The 17,634-nt window shown below is 34.3% G+C and overlaps 1 protein-coding gene across 7 annotated transcripts; it reads right to left on the bottom strand.

The window, feature by feature from the left end:
• Window positions 1-305: 305 nt before the first annotated feature.
• LOC124919203 lies at window positions 306-8,188 on the bottom strand. Of its 7 annotated transcripts, none has more exons than XM_047459385.1 (12): window positions 7,955-8,188; window positions 7,076-7,192; window positions 6,623-6,970; window positions 5,783-5,960; window positions 5,475-5,703; window positions 5,147-5,286; window positions 4,657-4,946; window positions 3,688-3,903; window positions 3,124-3,600; window positions 1,771-2,439; window positions 1,167-1,679; window positions 306-923 (listed from the first exon to the last, which is right to left on the bottom strand). In XM_047459385.1, the coding sequence occupies exons 3-12, from the start codon at window positions 6,902-6,904 to the stop codon at window positions 687-689; spliced, it is 3,231 nt and encodes a 1,076-aa protein (XP_047315341.1). In that variant the 5' UTR covers window positions 6,905-6,970; window positions 7,076-7,192; window positions 7,955-8,188; the 3' UTR covers window positions 306-686. The 7 variants fall into 7 exon arrangements, with proteins under 7 accessions (XP_047315341.1, XP_047315343.1, XP_047315340.1 ...); XM_047459387.1 differs by having other exon boundaries at window positions 7,080-7,192; XM_047459384.1 differs by having other exon boundaries at window positions 7,076-7,173.
• Between the last annotated feature and the right edge of the window lie 9,446 nt (window positions 8,189-17,634).

Here is a 17,634-nt window from a genome sequence, read left to right as displayed (position 1 = left end):
GACTGATGTAAGATTACTTACAGACATGATTGTAGGGATGATAGTAAAATATACAAATTCAAATATAAGAAAGCTCCCACAATTTGTTTAGCATAAACAAAATAACTCACTTTGGCATTGTTTGATCAAATCAACATACCTCTAATTAGAAAAAAAGACCATAACATGTAAGTTTGATGTGTAAGAATTAGAGTATATTAAAGACATAACAAAAATGCAAATGCATTCATAAGAGTTGTATAATAATTCAATGAAAATGCTTGAAATTATTATACAACTAAATGTGATAAAAGGGTTAGAAACTGCATAAACAAAAGGAATCCAATGTACATCAAGATAATGATAATGATGGTGGGTGAGTCTATACATAAATGTACATCATTTATTTTAAAAGGAAAAACAATCAAGTCTTCTCTTAAAAAGGGAAAATAAATGCAAGAACAAAGAAAAAAAAATAAAAATAAAATAATCTTAGATGGGTGTGTATGAAGAAGATATCAACAACAACAACCACCCAAGTAAAGCTAAAAAACTAACCGTCTCCTCAGGTACAACAAGGGCAACACCATAAATTGCCTCCTACTTTGTCATATTTTTATATTATTATTTGTATATAAACCCTAGCTAATAAAGTAGTACCTATATTTCACTGCTGCTGCTGCTGGGTGGTTTTGAGTTTAAATGAATCAAGCCTGCCGTTTCACAATCTTCACACTTGTATAAAAGCGTTTGAAGTCTTTGATGGCCTTTTCCTCAATCTGAATCGACCTGATTGGTGATGCTGCATCCATCTCCGGTTTGAACCATCTATTGATTCCAGCACAAGAAGAATCTGATGGCGACCCTTGACTCGTCACAGCGAACCCAGTTGTTCGAGTCTTTGGGCTATGGGAAACACACTGATTATGATTAAGATGTTTTCCCTGTTCAATTTTTTTTTTAAAAAAAACATCAAAATCCAAGATTAAACAAGGCCCCCCTAAGTTCAGATGCAAGGATTTAATCTTTGAAAATAACCATTATACATACAGGGTGCAACTGATATATAACTTATTAAAGGCTATATAAAGATCCCAAAGACACATCATGATGATGCATGTCACAAAAATAAAGTTCAAGGAAATTGAGAATAAGGAAGAATAATCTATAATCATAAAAAACAATACCTGTTCCATCTGGATATTCTTCAACGAAGGACGAGAAAGAGAGGGTGGAGTTCCTGAGGTGGCCCCCCAAGGAGGAGTGTTCTTCTCTCCATCAGAAGTCAGCAGTGTCTTAGGAGACACCACTGATATTGGATTAGAAGGCATAAATGAACTAAGTGGAACTTTTCCACCACTTCTACCATCATCAGTTGACTGCTCTTTTGTACTGGCTGGCTGATTTCCATTGCATTTGCTCTGTTCGTCTAGGATTTCGCGAATAGAGGATGCCTTTGACAATTTAGCCCCGCCCCAAACAGGGCCCTCAATTTTCGGCATTGGTGGAGGAAGAGGTAAGATCTCTTTTTTGGGGATGTCATCAAGAGCACCACTAAGAAACATTGATAGACCACCTTTCTTGTTCTTCTTCTTAGAACCAGCAGTTAATGAACTTGTTTTACTAAGACCTATGTTAGCATCTTTTGAGACACAAAACTCGAGTGCACTGGAGAACACTTCATCCAGCTTACCCTCCTCCTGTAAGAGGCCCATTTATTACAAACTAAATGAGCAATAAATTATTTACCGAGTGCAGAAACTTATAGAAATATAGAATATAGAATCAAACCTTTTTTGCCACTTGAGATATCCCAACCTCCAAGAAACCCTTCACAGTGTTCACTTCATTTGCCTCTGAAACAATCTCAGAAATCATTGCTTCCCCAGCAACCTGTGATGTTTTTTGCTTGCTCTTTCTCCTCTGCTTTCTCAGATCTTTCTTTTTATTTCCTTTTCCTTCAGAAGAAACCGAGGAAGAAGCTTTTGTATTTTCAACAGGAACCCCAAGTTCAGCCAGTGAGTATTCCAGAGCTATTCTTGTCTGAAGCTTTGCAATCTGCTGGTCATCTAGTAGATTCCCTTTAGATTGCTTCACTTCTAGCATCTCAATTTGCTGCAGTTTTTTCCGTAAAGAACGGATCAGTCTGCAAATGGCTTCGTTTGCATCACTGCTTGGATGTAGGAAACTGTCTAAACTTTGCTCTTTCTCATCCTTTGAAGTCATCTTTGATGTATGCTTGTCCCGAGGCTTAAGAAACTCATTTTCACTATCGTCTTCTTCACTATTAATAACGACAGGAAAAATAGCTGTCGGTGTTGGGAGGCGACGGTAACTCCAGGGTTCAGATGATCTCGAATCTAGCAGTCTCTCAAGTGCAGCTAAAATATCAAGTGATGCACTTGAAATAGCATTAGTTGATACAGTAAATATGAAATCAAGGTTGCGAATAACCATATCCTGCAAAGTAGAAAATAAGTGTCAACGCCAATTATCAAAATCTTCATAAGTTGATTCTCAAAAAAAAATCTTCATAAGTTGATAAAATGCTAAACTAAGGAAAGAGATGACACCATGGACTTCACTACATGTGAAAAAGTTGACAAAAATATCATGAATATCAGTACTTATCATAAAATTTAAAAAAATAAGAAGAATTTAATACTTGTTTATCTTCAGTGGGCACAAAAATCTTGTTTATTGAATTACTGTATAGATTACCAACCCATCCAGTATTCTTCCAAGTACACATTTTCACTTTCAACTGTTAAAGAAAATAGTAAACCTTCGTTTGCTTGCTTGATTATTTCCTGGTTAAAACCTATAGGTTGTACCGGTACATATAGATTACCAGTGAATGAAAAAGCAACCCAGCCAGTACTCTTCCTTGTACATTTAAAGAATATTGTGTTTTCTTGCTTGTTCCCTTTTTTAAACCTAAACTTGTAAAAATGAAGAAAATATGAAAAAGAAGAAAAGATAAACAGCTTAAGTGAATTTGCTTTTGGAAAACATACGTCAAGATGAATCATATAGAGACTAACAAAGCATTATGCATACCACATATATTGTCTGAGAAAATAAAATTATTAGGCTTACTGAAATTACATATAATATATTATATAAGGAAAAAAGGAAGAGTACCTCGCAGAGCTTCTTCAAATCATCAGCACCCAATGAGTCTGCAATTTCAAGAAGCTGAATTGCATTTCGAGGTTCCACCAGAAACATGGCAGCTGACTTCTCACAAAGGCTTTTTAAGGTTGGTGTGGGTCTTTCCCCTACATCTTCCTTTTGCGCTAGCAAGTTCATATTGGACCCAATGTCATTGAACAATACTTCTTCTAAATCTTCTAAGTCAACCTTATCATTTATCTTCAATTTCGGGGAATTGCAATGTGGATAGGAAGGATGATAGAGAGAACCAATAACTAATAAATGTGTCTCTCCAACTGATACAGTTGTAGCCCTTTTCACACCATGCAACCTTGTCAAATTTGGAGGTTCATCCTTTCCTTTCTTCCCATCCCACATATAAATATCGCCTCTGACTGTGGCTGCAGCCGTCCAGTACTTCCCAGCAGAAACACTGACTAGTTCTCTTCCACATATGGAATATAACTAACGAGCAAAATAAAAATCAGGATTTATTAGTATTTTCCCAGGATATGTAAACATAAAACAGAAGAAGGAATCACTCAAACAAACCTGCTGACATCGAAGGTCAGGGTCTGATGAAACCCAATAAAACAATGCACCATCATCAGTAAGGGCCATGCTATGCATCATTCCTGCTGCTATAGAAGACACGTGAAGCTTTTCCCTTCGGTGAAATTTCATGGGAGTGTTCCCAACCTTTTTAATATTCTGAGTAACTATTACACGTCTGGGTGTAACCAGTCGATGACCCCAGGTGTATACCTGCTAGAGATGATGAAAAGTATCAAGTAAAAAAAATGCATAACATCACTGTTCAATATTCAGTAGAATGATGGATGCAGGTTAAGCCAATATGAGAATATTCTCTCTTTAACACATTTCATAAGCAAGCAGTATTCAGTCACCTTAACTGATTGAACTCTCAGTAAGTTGAATATGAGAACATTATAGATCTAACGTTTATTTTAAAACAGGAGTGAATATCAGGCATCTCATGCTTGCACAAGAGCTTCAGATATGGACATAAATGTAGCTAAATTTAACTATAAGAAAGCCCACGACCTTAAGTACAACTATAGAAGGTTCGCAGATCAACCCAATCATATGCCCACACACTGAATGCATACGACAAAGAGAACAGCATGTCGACATATACTGACCTACGTTTAAATCGCGCTTTACAACACAATTTTTGTAATATGGGAACCCAAGTTTAGCCTGTAAATCACATATTAGATATTCTCCATATATTGTCACTTTTCCCAATAGAACAATTTTTGTCTTGCTAAGTTGCTATCATCTATATTCAGAAGTTACTTTAGTGTATGATCATTGAAACATTTATAATCCTTTTTATATTTACCACACTAAAAAGGAGGACATTATCACATCAACAACTCATTCTTCTACATATGCCTTTCTAGAAAAAAAAAACTAATTGAACAATGAAAACTCTAAGGGCAGAACTATAGCACCATAAGTTTTGCAGATAAGATAAGTAGATGTTCCAGCACTAACCTCACCATCAGCTCCTAGAACAATGGTGTGATACTTTGCTGTAGCAACTTTTGAAAACACCTTTCCTTTCAAGGATTCAACAGCCCTAGGCATGTAGTTTGAAGCAGAATTAGAGGTTCCATATCCAAGCTGACCCTCCTTATTGCATCCCCATGTGAAAACCTCACCACATTCCGACACAACAGCTGTATGCTTGTTTGCTGCGGCAACAGTAATTATCTTTGACTTCAAGGAACTTACTCTACGAGGTGTTGGTTGAGTGTCAACAGATGTGTACCCAAGCTGACCCTCTGCACGACATCAACGGAAAAAAGTTGTGCATAAAATTAGGAAGAATCTCTTTATTTATTATATTGAATCAGAGAGCAAGAAACTGAAGGTAGAGTACAATGTTTTTTTTTTCTTTTCTAGTTAAACATGTCTAATAGTGGTTATAACCCATTAGACAATCAGTAATGCAAAATCAAGCCTAATTCTAAAATAAATTCACCTCTGTTGGAACCCCAAGTGAAAACTTCCCCGCCTTCTGTGGCAACAATTGTATGATGCTTTGCAGCTGCAACTGCCTTGATGCGGCGAGCACCTAAGCCTAAAGTCACTCTTCGAGGAGTGATAACTGCAGCTTGGCCGCTGCAAGGAAAATGATAAGAAGAGTGCAGGACTTACAATTCACAGGTTCAGAGAACAAAATCCACGAAAAGGAAATTTAATATAGAAAATCTCCATGTCAATAAGAGTTAAAGCAATCAAGTTACCAAAGAAAACTCTAGTATCATGGTTATACATGGAGGCAAAAAATACGTTACACAATCCTTTACCTGTGAATGTCGAAGTCTGGGTGTCCGAGTCGACCACCCCTTCCAAATCCCCATGTGTAGACTTCTCCACAAGCACTCACAGCTACACTATGGAATTTAGCAGCAGAAATCAACTTCATAGACAAGCCATGAAGTGAATCAACTTTGCAAGGCAATTTCTGGATGTGTGCATTTCCAGTGCCAAGTTGATAGTTCACACCACTTCCCCAACTGAACACCTCAGTAGCTGCTAAAACAACATGAAGAAACCATGATATAGCATCTATATAGACCATTACTTGAATGTTAAAGAGAAACATAAAGTATACCTAAATTATCCTTATTTTCTAGAACTTGCAAGACAGGCCCAGAAAGCAGATCAACAGGTGTTCGGGATTTAGAGTCCTCTAGTATGGGAGAGGCACCAGACTGAAGAAGGATACTTGCTACGGTTAGATGGCCAAAATGCAGAGCTCTGTGAAGGCTACTCCATCCAGATTCTCCATCCTGGAAAAGAAAAAAGGATAATCAGAAGTCAAGGTAACTTGAGTTTAGGACTGATAGAGCTATAGACAAGTTTGCACCACAAAATCCACTAGAAAAGCAGTGGTGAATCCTATATCTTGGTAGGTAGATGATGAAATAACGTTTCCTTGTTTTTCGAGCAAAAATGAGTCGCCTTAATTTTTTGAGCACATAAAAAATCATCACAAATATTTGGAAAAAATGTACAAAATACAAAAATTTGTGGCATTGATCCAATGAAAGAAGAAATTGAAACGCTGATGAGCCTCATAGAGATTAACATACTCCAAATAAAACAATAGCATTGCAACCAGGCTGATAAACATCCAAATTAAATTAGAACATATTACACAATAAAGTGGGAATAGCTACAGCACAAAAAGGAATCCGTAATCCAGATAACATAACCAGAATGGTAACTAGTGAGCGTGAAAACATCTTTCTGAAATACACAATTGAGAGAGTGAAACTTGGTAACACGATTAGTGAGACAGATTTGACCTATTTAATAATCAACTGTTTGCCATCTACTAATAGTTTTAGCTATAGTTAAAACCCTTAAGTAAACCTGCAATTAATAAAATCATATATTTCATAACAGGAGTTTTGTTGGGCAGAGGATCTAATGGCTAAGAAATACACACCCTAGCGTTAGGGTCTGCACCAGCTGCAAGTAGCCTCTTCACAATGGGTAAATGATTCCTCCATGTTGCAATATGAAGAGGAGTGAGACCAAAAGTATTCCTTGAGTTAATATTGCCACCATTCTTCTTCAACAATGTGAGTGCTGAATCAACATCAGCCACTGAGCCTTCACGCACTACAAGCCAGATATCTGTCTTTGGCCCACTTTGGAAAGCCTTTCTTCCAGCTGTTTGAAAATGTTGCTTAAAGTTGTGACCTTGGGGTGAGATAGTTTCCTCCATCTAATTTTGTATAAGCCAATACGTTATCTTAAATAACTGGAACTGAGTAATGTTCAGCAAGGTTTCCTGAAATTCTCCCAATACCAGAGTCAGATTTAATAGGAACTGATTATTCCACATAATGTGAACCTTGAAATCATCCAATTTCAAAAAATAAGGTATACATAATACCTACGCAAGCTATCGCCTTGTCAGATTCATCACTACCAACATGAGCAATGACTAACTGAGGCTGCCATTGGGAGGAGCACCCTGCTCACATAGGTCACCTAATAATAAAACAAATAACTGCCTTCAATTGTTAGCAATGTAAGATATAACTATTGAGGGAAAAGTCAAACATTAAACAGTATCATCCTATGCATGGACATAGAATCAAGAACATGCCGGAAAATGCCACTTCTTTGAAAGGAATGACTCACACTTCAAAATTAATACAGGACAATTAAAGAAAGATACTAAATTAAACCGAAGAAACGTAAATGCATTAGTGTTCAACACTATATACGGTTTTTTTTTAACCAAACACCAGAAAACTCTAACCAACCAAAATAATAAACCATGACCTTATATATATCTATTGCATAGAAAACACAGATTATCCACATAAAAGTAGTCTAAACCGAATTACATATCTTAATTGTACCAGCAGTTGAGAAGAAAAAAAAAACGACATTTAAAAGTTCAAACAGATATGTTGAAAAACAACTCAACCACTGACATTTCCAAGGCACTGAAATTGCAAAACCACTCAAATATCAATTTGATTGATAACAGATCGACTAACTCTAAATTCAGCCAATCTCAATCATCCAATCTGAAAACAATTTATAATAGTAACGTAATGAATATACATACATTCACCGAATCATACGAACTCCAACAAGAATATCAAATGAAATGACATAGCAGACGACCTAGCCAAATCAAAAGGAAACAACCGATTCATTCTTCAATCTAAGGAGATATATATATATATATATATACACAGCTCAATTGTGGAGTATGAAAAAGGATTACGGAAAACAAAAGGAATCTCTACGATTTTACCTAGAATCGGCGCATGAGAAACGGATCGACGTGAAGAAGAACGAAAATGAGAAATTCCGAACAGTTCAACTCAGCGGTTTCTTCGCCTGCGTGCGTAATCTCTGATAGATCTGTATTATGATAATCTGTCTTCTTGTATTCTTTTCTACGTGATGATGGTGGTTATCACTGTTTTGGAGAGAGAATCAAGGCGAGGAATATACCGCCTTCCATCTGAGAATTAGAGAGAGAAAGTCGGGCAAAGAAGATGCGAATTTTTTATGCTTAAAACTCTTTCCTCTGGTTCGGTATTAGCGAAAAGACTAAATTACCCCTGAAGATTTGGTGTTTGTGACTTGTGAGGTCCATCTCGACTCAAAGTGTCTACGGTGGTGCCACCTAGGTTTTTAGTCATTTCACGTTTCTATGTGAGAAAATAATATCAGTTAGCCTTCAATTATTTTAATATTTTAGTATGAGCCCTCAAACTTTAAAATTAAGTATTTTGCTAAATGAAAAATAAAATGAGAAATTACTAATATGAAATTCAATGTTGGAATAAAATAAAATGTAAGAGTTTTTTTATATATTTATAATGATTATAAATTTGATAAAATAATAAGTGAAAATAATTTTATTTGGATTTTATATAAAAATAATTTATAATTAAACTTTTTTTTTAAAATGGATAAAAAATAATAATTTTTTAGACTGTTAAAAAATTATGTTTTGTTTTGATTTTAATTTGAGGATTAAATTTAAAATAGGCATTGTTTGAAAAATGATTAAAACTTAAATTATAGAATTTAGTTTAGATCATGTACGGACCTAGGATTTCGAATTGGGGTGGTCTTGAAAAAAATTTAGGATAGGCTTAAAATAATAACGAAAAATTTTTGAAAAAAACAAGTATATATAAAAGTAAAATTTTACCATTTTTTAATAATTAGATAAAAAAACAATGAATTATATTAATTTTTTTTTAAGAAATTAAAGGTAATGTCATATTTCTACCGTAAAAAAAAAAATTTACCCGAGTCTCTACATATTAGATTCGTCCCTGATTTAGATGACTTAAATGATATAAAATCTTAGTGAGTCAATTTATTAATAGTTTCATGTAAAAAAACAAATCTATATGTTTAATTTTAAAAGTGTTCGGATTGTCGGGTTGAGAGTTGTGATTAATTTAGATATATGTGAAAGTAAATAGATATTTGGATCGGATAGTGAGTTTAGCCGTCCATAAACTTAAAATAGTTAAAAATAAAATAAAAAATGATATCACATTTTTATCGTAATTGTTTTTTCATGGTATTTTATATTATTACTCGTGCAATTACACGGGTTACATGCTAATTGTTTATAAAGATTACGTTTAACAAAATAAAACTAATGTATATTTAAATTGATTATTATGTCTTATTTAATTTATTTACATAAAAAATAATATATTTTTAAAAATTCTCCATTTTATTTATTTTGCTCATTGATTTTATTGCAGTCATAATTCACTACTTTATATTAATAAAAGAGTTACTGAAAAAGCAAGATCCTAACTTATTTTAATATTTTAAAATTTATCAAATTCGATCAATTAAGTTTTGGACTTATTAAGAATTTAGATAAAGTTTAGGAGCTTATTTATAAGTTATATTTCATATTTAGCGTTTATTTTTTAAGCTTTGGGTAACTCGCCACGTGTTTCATAGAGCAACACTCGTTACACAATGGATTGGACAGATGGACAAGAAAAATAACTGTTTTCTTTTTCTATTTTTCTCATATATTTTTTTTTAAGTATTAAAATTATAATTTAGATGAATTTCTAATAAGATTATTTATTATTTTTTTGCTAAATTTTCTAATAGGAATTTGAAGTTCATTTATTTTGATATTTTATTTTAAGTTTTAAGATTGGAATTTTGTTGGAGTTTTAAAGCAAGTTGGATGTGAATATATCATATTTCAGATTAAAGTAAAAAATATCTATCTTGTTAAATGGGACTTCATACCTTCTATATCAAAATGGACTAATAAAAAAAAGTGTATGTTAAATGATATTTCTAAATAAATTTGAAATATATTTTTATTACAAGTATTAGAGTGTTGCCCATTAAGTGAAAAAAAATTGTTATTATTTTTTATTTTATTATATATATTTTATGTTAAGTTGAATTTGATGTAATAACGGTCCATCATGCTAGCATTCTCTACTAAACAAAAATGATTATATATAATAATTTTGTATTATAATTAATAAAAATAATTTAATTTACTTAGTTAAATGTTATGTTAATATATATTAAACACGAGTTTTATTAGTGTAAGTATTTAAAAATAGTCCAGAGTATAAAAACTCGAATTGATGACATTAAGAAAATGAAATATATAAGCTTTCATGTTTCAAATCTTATTAGTGTACTTTTTTTATAAGCTTTCTTCTTAATATACATTTTTTTTCTATAAATGGTTTGAATTTTTTTTATAAATGGTTTGAATTTGAAAATTTGAATCCATGTTGAAAATATTAGTTCTTTTACTAACCTCTTAATTATGAGTCATTACATCTCATTTTTCAATATTAATCCTTATATACAAACTAAAAGCAACACTTCATTTCTCAATTATCCCAATAAAAATCTTAATTTCTTTTCAATATCTTAGTTTTTTTTAACAATTTAGGTTTGAGTTTAGGCAATAAATAAAAAGTTTGGGTTTAGAGACAATTTTCACTAGATCGGTAAGTCATCCAGCCAAACCGCCTGAAACCGGACCGAATCGTTCGAAACTGAACCGCGAACGAGTCGAACCGATCAACCAAGAATCTGACGGTCCGAAATAGTTTGAACCGAAGTCTTCTGGTTTGGTGCGTCGGTTCATAAGTTATTAAACCAAACCACCTACCGAACCAGACAGTTATACTTTTGGATTGAGGATTAATTTTATGTATGTGCATCTCAATGGCAGAGATATAGAGAGCAGACTAACATGTTAGAGAGTCTCCTCGTCTTCATTTGGACAATCGACGGTAAGTCTCTTCATCTTCGGTTCCTTTGGTCGTGGAACGCCTTGTTAAGGAGGCAAAGTTATTAAACTAAGTTATATTAGTTGATATTCTATTATTATATATATGATTAAATAGGCCGGAGATACGGCCCATTAGATTATAGAATGTTCATGTATATATTTACTCTACACAAACCCTATTCAGGGTTAAGAATGAAATTATATTTGACATGGTATCAGAATCTATCTAAATATTAAACCCTACCCAATATTTTGTCCAATCACTGCAGATATGTCAAACGGTGATGATATTTCTAGCGTCTTCGACGCGGAGTTGCAGTCTTCTAGCGGCTCAGGCGCGGAGACGAGTTTCGCTTAGCAGCTTGCGACGTTGCTGCAGCAAGCGACGTTCGGTGGAGCTGCTGGTTTGGTTCGTATAGGCGCGACTGGTGAAAGCCAGCCTCCGAAGGACCCATTTTTTTTAGCAGTACCGATTTGCCCGGTCTCGTTATTACTCCTGTTGTTTTGAAGGATAATAATTATGCTAAGTGGTCAAAATCGTTTTGTTTATCTTTGGTGGCTCGTCGTAAATTGAGTTTTTTAAATGGTACTGTGGTTAAACCAGAGGGTGATTTGGCACGATTGGAGGATTGACATGTTGTTCAGGCAATATTAGTTCAATAGGTATTAAACACCATTGATCCTAAGTTGCGTGGTGAGATTCCTTACTGTGATGAGGTGGGCCCTTTATGGAGTCTACTTGAGGAGCGTTATGTTGTTTCGAATGGAACCCGTCAGAACTCTTTTCTTCGTGAATTGTCTTCTTGTAACTAGTCTGTGACTATGTCCATCTCTTCTTACTTTGGGGAATTACAATGCCTATGGAAGGAGCAAATTGTCTTATTTTCTCTTCCGATATGTGAGTGTGGCAGACCCCGACACAGTTTCAGAGTTTACGTGATATAGAGCATTATCATTAGTTTTGGGGCTTAAGCTTTGAGTATTCTTCTACTCGTTCTTCTTTATTGGCGCAGAAACCCCCATTCACATTGAATAGTGTTTATCAGACACTTCGTGAAGCTGAGGATGCCCGTAATGTTGATCAGAAGGTTGTCTCGCATGAACTCTTTGCTTTATCTTCTCGCCCTTCTAATGTGGTTGATAAATCAAAGAAACTGGGACATGATGTTGCTGACTGTTTTGATAAGCATGGGTTTCCGGAGTGGTTTCTTGAGCAACAGCGTAAAGGGCGAGGTGGTGATCACAGGCGTAGAGGCGCGACGGTTGGAGGTGCCTCGGCTGGAGGTGCGCAAGCTGCTGCCGCGGTTCCGAGTTTCGTTGGAGGCTTTGGCGCGGGTTCACCTGGTGCGCAGGGTTTGGTGGCGCAGCCCCCTTCACCCCAACATGGTTCATTCCCTATTCCTAGTTTTGACTCCCACTTAGTAGCAGAATCTCCTTCGCCTAACTGGTAACGATGGTTCTTGCACTGATCGTTTGAGTGATAAATATCATTTATCTTGGATTATTGATTTAGGGCTACCTTACATGCCACTAGGGTCCAAGACTGTTTAGTTGATTTCTTTGTGGGGACGGAGTGTCCCATTTCTCTACCCGATGGTAGTATTGTTATTGCTCATATACGGGGTTCTGTGTACTTATCTCTTGAGATTACTCATCTTTGACCTGTAACTTGATTTATGTTACTCAATTGGTTGATGATTATCATGGTGATATTTCATTCTCATCTGATTTATGTACTTTTCAGGACTGCAGAACCAGGAAGGTGATTGGAGCAGGCGAATGAAGGGGGGGTCTCTACTACTGGTGCAGTGTTTCGGCGTCACTTTTTGTCTGCTCAACTGAAAGTTTGGGGATTTGGCACAGTAGGATGGGGCATCCTTCAGACAATGTGCTGCAACATTTACTTGGTGTTAGTGTTACTCATCGTTCTCCTAGTAGTAGCTCTTGTGATATATGTCATCAGGCCAAACATTCTATGAGTGTTTTTTATGACAGTGATTCATATGCTAGAATTATTTTTGACTTAGTACGATGTGACCTTTGGGGTCCTTATTTTGTTCCCTCCTCTAATATAGCACGTTATTTTCTTACTTTGGTTGATGATTTTAGTCGAGCTGTGTGGGTAGTTCTTTTATCTGCTAAAACTGAAGTTTTCACTATCTTTATAAAATTTATTTCTATGGTCAAAAGACAATTTGGAGTTGATATTAGACATGTAAGAACTGACAATGTAACATAATTTAATTGTTTGAAATCTTATTTTTCTGAGGTTGGTGTATTATTTCAAACTTCTTGTGTGCATACTCATCAACAAAATGGTAGAGTAGAGAGGAAACATCGACATATCTTGAATGTTGCACGGGATGTCATGTTCTAGAGTTCTATTCCTATTGAGTATTGGGGGAATGTGTTCTTACTGCATGTTACTTGATCAAGAGGACTCTTTCTCGTGTTTTGGGCGTTCGTACTCCTTATAAGGTGTTATATGGTACTGCTCTCACTCTATCTAACGTGCGTGTTTTTGATTGCCTCTGTTATGCCTTTGATTTACACTCTCGTCGTGACAAGTTTTCTAGTCGTAAGTGTGTGTTTTTGGGTTATCCCCTTGATAAGTAGGGGTGGAGGTTATTGGATTGGGAAACTAAGGAGGTTTTGTGTCTCGTGATGTTGCTTTCTATGAAAATGAGTTTCTTTTGCCCATGTGGAATGTCCTGTCTCTGTTTCTTCCATTAGTGTTGGGGAGGAGGCACCAGACCAGGTTTCGGTAGGAAATTTCATGGTGTCTAATGATCCAGAGAGGGCTTTGGGCGAAGAGGTTGGTGCGTATGATTCGATGAAGGAGACTAATGCACAGGGCTCTACTGAGGAGCCTGGTTCGTCGGTTGTGCAGCAGGCGAGCAAGTCTAGCGTTGAACAACCGCAGTCGAGCGTCAATCAGCCATAGTTGGGCAGAGGTATGAGGACTCGGACTCCTTCTTCTTGGTTGACTGATTATATTACCCCCCCTTCGACATCATTCATCTGACTCCGACCCTTCCTCAAGTACTCGGTATCCTCTTGCACATCATTTGAGTTATGATTTATTCTCTATGAGACATTGTAATTTATTGACTGTCATTTCTATAGGCGTTGAGCCTAAATCTTATTGACAGGCCTCTCATGATCCTGGATGGCGCGCAACCATGCAGAATGAGATACAAAGTGTGTCGCATGCGTAAGTCTCTCTATGGACTGAAACAGGCACCTCGTTGTTGGTTTGCCAAACTGACAACTGTCTTGTTTTCTTATGCTTTTATTCGGTCTCATTCGAATCATTCTTTGTTTTCCTTTGTGAGCAGTGATGTTGTCTTACATGTCTTGATATATGTGGATGACATGATAGTATCAGGGAGTGATTTGGGGACACTAGAGACCTTCAAGCAATATTTATCATCATGTTTTCATATGAAGGACTTGGGGGATCTGAAGTACTTTCTGGGGGTTGAGGTTGCCAAGAGTGTTGAGGGTATTTCATTGTGTCAACGGAAATACGTTCTAGTTATTATTTCCGAGTGTGGTTTTCTGGGTGCTAAGCCTGCTGGTTTTCCTACTAAGCAGAATCATAAGTTGGGGAGTTAGTGAGTGCTCAGATGGAGGATCCTAAGAGCTATCGACGGTTGGTGGGGAGATTGATATATTTGTCTTTCACAAGACCTGATATAACTTACTGTGTACATATATTATCTCAGTTTATGCATGACTCATTACAGGATCACTATCAGGCAACATTACGGGTTGTGAGATATCTGAAGAATGCCCTAGGATAGAGTATACTCTTGAGGAGTGATTGTGATCTTCGGTTATCTGGATGATGCGATTCGAACTGAGCATCATGTCCCAAGTCTCGCAGATCGGTTACTAGGTGGTTGGTGTTTTTTGGATCTTCTCTCGTATCCTGGAAGTCCAAGAAACAGCCAACTGTGGCATTATCTTCCGTTGTGGCTGAGTATCGATCTTTAGCAGCTTTGATTTGTGAGTTGAAGTGGCTACAAGGGATCTTGGTGTTCCTTGGAGTACCTCCATCGGGTATGCATGTGTACTCAAATAGCCAATCAGCTCTTCATATGGCTCAGAATCTAGTGTTTCATGAGCGTAGCAAGCACATTGAAGTGGATTTACATTTCTTACGGGATCATATCAAGGATGGGACTATTGTTGCTTCCCATGTTCCCGCGACTTCTCAATTGGCAAATATTCTCACTAAGCCTCTTGGGAAACAATTATTCGACCTTTTTAGATCCAAGTTGGGCATCTGTGATTTGCATACTCCAACTTGAGGAGGGGTGTTAGACTATGTTATATTAGTTGATATTCTATTATTATATATGATTAAATGGGTCGGAGATACAGCCCATTAGGTTATAAAATGTTCATGTATATATATACTTTATACAAACCCTATTCAGGATTAAGAATGACATTACATTTGACAAAAGTTAATGTCTAAATGGTGACTTTCAACCGATTGATATTGACAAAGACATTAAGTGTTCAACTTAATATTTTTCAATTGCGATTCGGCAAACATAGGTACAACATAAACTCGATTTGGAAGACTGATATGTTTTCATAAGTTGATCTTGTTTATTGTTTAAAACATAGGCGCAACATAAACTCGATTTGGAAGATTGATATGTTTTCATAAGTTGGTCTTGTTTATCGTTTAAAACAGTTTGATGTACTTGAATTAGTGATTTTGAGTTTATTAGTTAATATTTTAATAATAATCGTACATTTTCTACATTATTGACTTTTATAACCAAAAGTATATTGATTAATTTGATTTAGTGATTTTAAATATAGTATATTGATTTATAGTGATATGAAATTTGATAATATATAGATTTAGTAGTTTGATAGTTAGTTATACTTTAATAACAAATCTAAATCAAGCCTGTCATTAAAACATATTTTAGTTGTTTTTTTAAATTAAATTTTTTAAACCCTTCAAACCGAATAAGTCGACTGAATCGATTATCAAACCGATCAAATCGAACCCGACGGTTTGAGATTTAGGCGAACCGATCCCAATAGTTTGGTTGTGCATTTTGATCTATAAACCGATTGAACTGCTTACCGACCTAATTTTCACCATAGAGAGTTGAGAGATGAAATGACGTGCAAAAAATGAATTTAGAGTTTTTTTTTCTCTTTCCTACACATGCGGCAAACCTCGTATTAGTTTTGTTTAGGGGTGACAATTTAGATAAGTTTCAGGTTATCGGGTTCGAATTGACAGTTTTTGAACGATTCTAACATAAATCTTATCTATTTAGTAATTCGGATCAAAATCTATAACCTGAACCTGACTTATTTATTTGTGATTGACCTGAACCTGACCCGTTTAATCCGTTTGACCCGATTACTTAACTCAACTCGAACCAAATCTGATGTAATTAATTCACATCTCTCTATTTCAAATTAAAATGATATCAATATAAAATCACAAATAAATTTAAATCACAAATCCGCTTATAAAAATTTTTACAAAAGAAAAGAAAATGAGTAAGTGAATAAGAAAGAATAACACAAAACTTAACAAAAAAAAAAAACTTGTAATCAAGTTATCGAGTTTATTTTGAGTTATGTGAGATCAACTCGATTTTGTCATGTTTGTTAATCAAGTTAAACAAGTCGACATAATTTTGACCCGAAAAAAACATACATGACCCTAACCTCATTTTTTCGTTTCGTTTCAGATCATGTTTTTATATCGTGTTCAAAATTATCGGCTTGAATTATCATCTCTCTCAAATTGATTAAAATAATTTATTTTATCTAGATGCGGTTACATATGGAAATATGTGAATAATTTTAAAAAAACTATGTTATTATATATATATATATTATTTTGAAAATTTATTTGTTTTTGATTTTATTTATTTAATTTATACAGTTATATATTTTTATAATATAATTAATATTTCTAACAAAAATATTTATACAATTTATAAAATTCAATTTTTTTTTTAATTAAAGAAGGTATATTATATTTTATAAACTATTTAAAATTAAACAAAGTATATATACATATTTATAAGGAAAAAAGCTCACTTAGACGTATGTACTTGTACAACTAGCTCATTTAGACGTATGTACTAATAAGAGATCATTTAAACATATGTACTATCAAAAATTAGCTCATTTAGCCTCTTTTAATAACCATGGTTAACTTTTATTTTTAAATTTATATATTTATTAATTAAATATTAATATATTTTCTCTCTCCTTCTATTTTATTAATTAAACCAGATAATTTATTTTATTCTTAATTTTTTATTATTATTTTAATATTAATTTCTTTTTATCTTTCTTTTTTTTATTAGTTTTTATTTCTTATATTGCTTAAATTCTCATTTTTGAAAAAAATTAACAACTTATTTATAAATTTTATGTTTTACTGTAATAATTTAATTTTTTAAATGATTTTTTCTTATTTAATTTCTCTCATGTTTTAATATGTTATTTGGGTTTGATGAATGAGTTATTATTATTATTATTAAATTTTTAATTTTTAATTAATTTATTTTTATATTGAAATTTTTTTTTATTGTTGAAAGGATATTTATTGTTGAAAGGATTTTCATTGTTATATTTTGGAACCAAACAATTTTAAAATAATTAATAATCTA

Source organism: Impatiens glandulifera, chromosome 1 (genome assembly GCF_907164915.1).
Source record: "Impatiens glandulifera chromosome 1, dImpGla2.1, whole genome shotgun sequence".
NCBI classification, from domain to species: Eukaryota; Viridiplantae; Streptophyta; class Magnoliopsida; order Ericales; family Balsaminaceae; genus Impatiens; species Impatiens glandulifera.
Note: the sequence above shows the minus strand (reverse complement) of the source record. Positions and strands in the feature narration are given on the sequence as shown.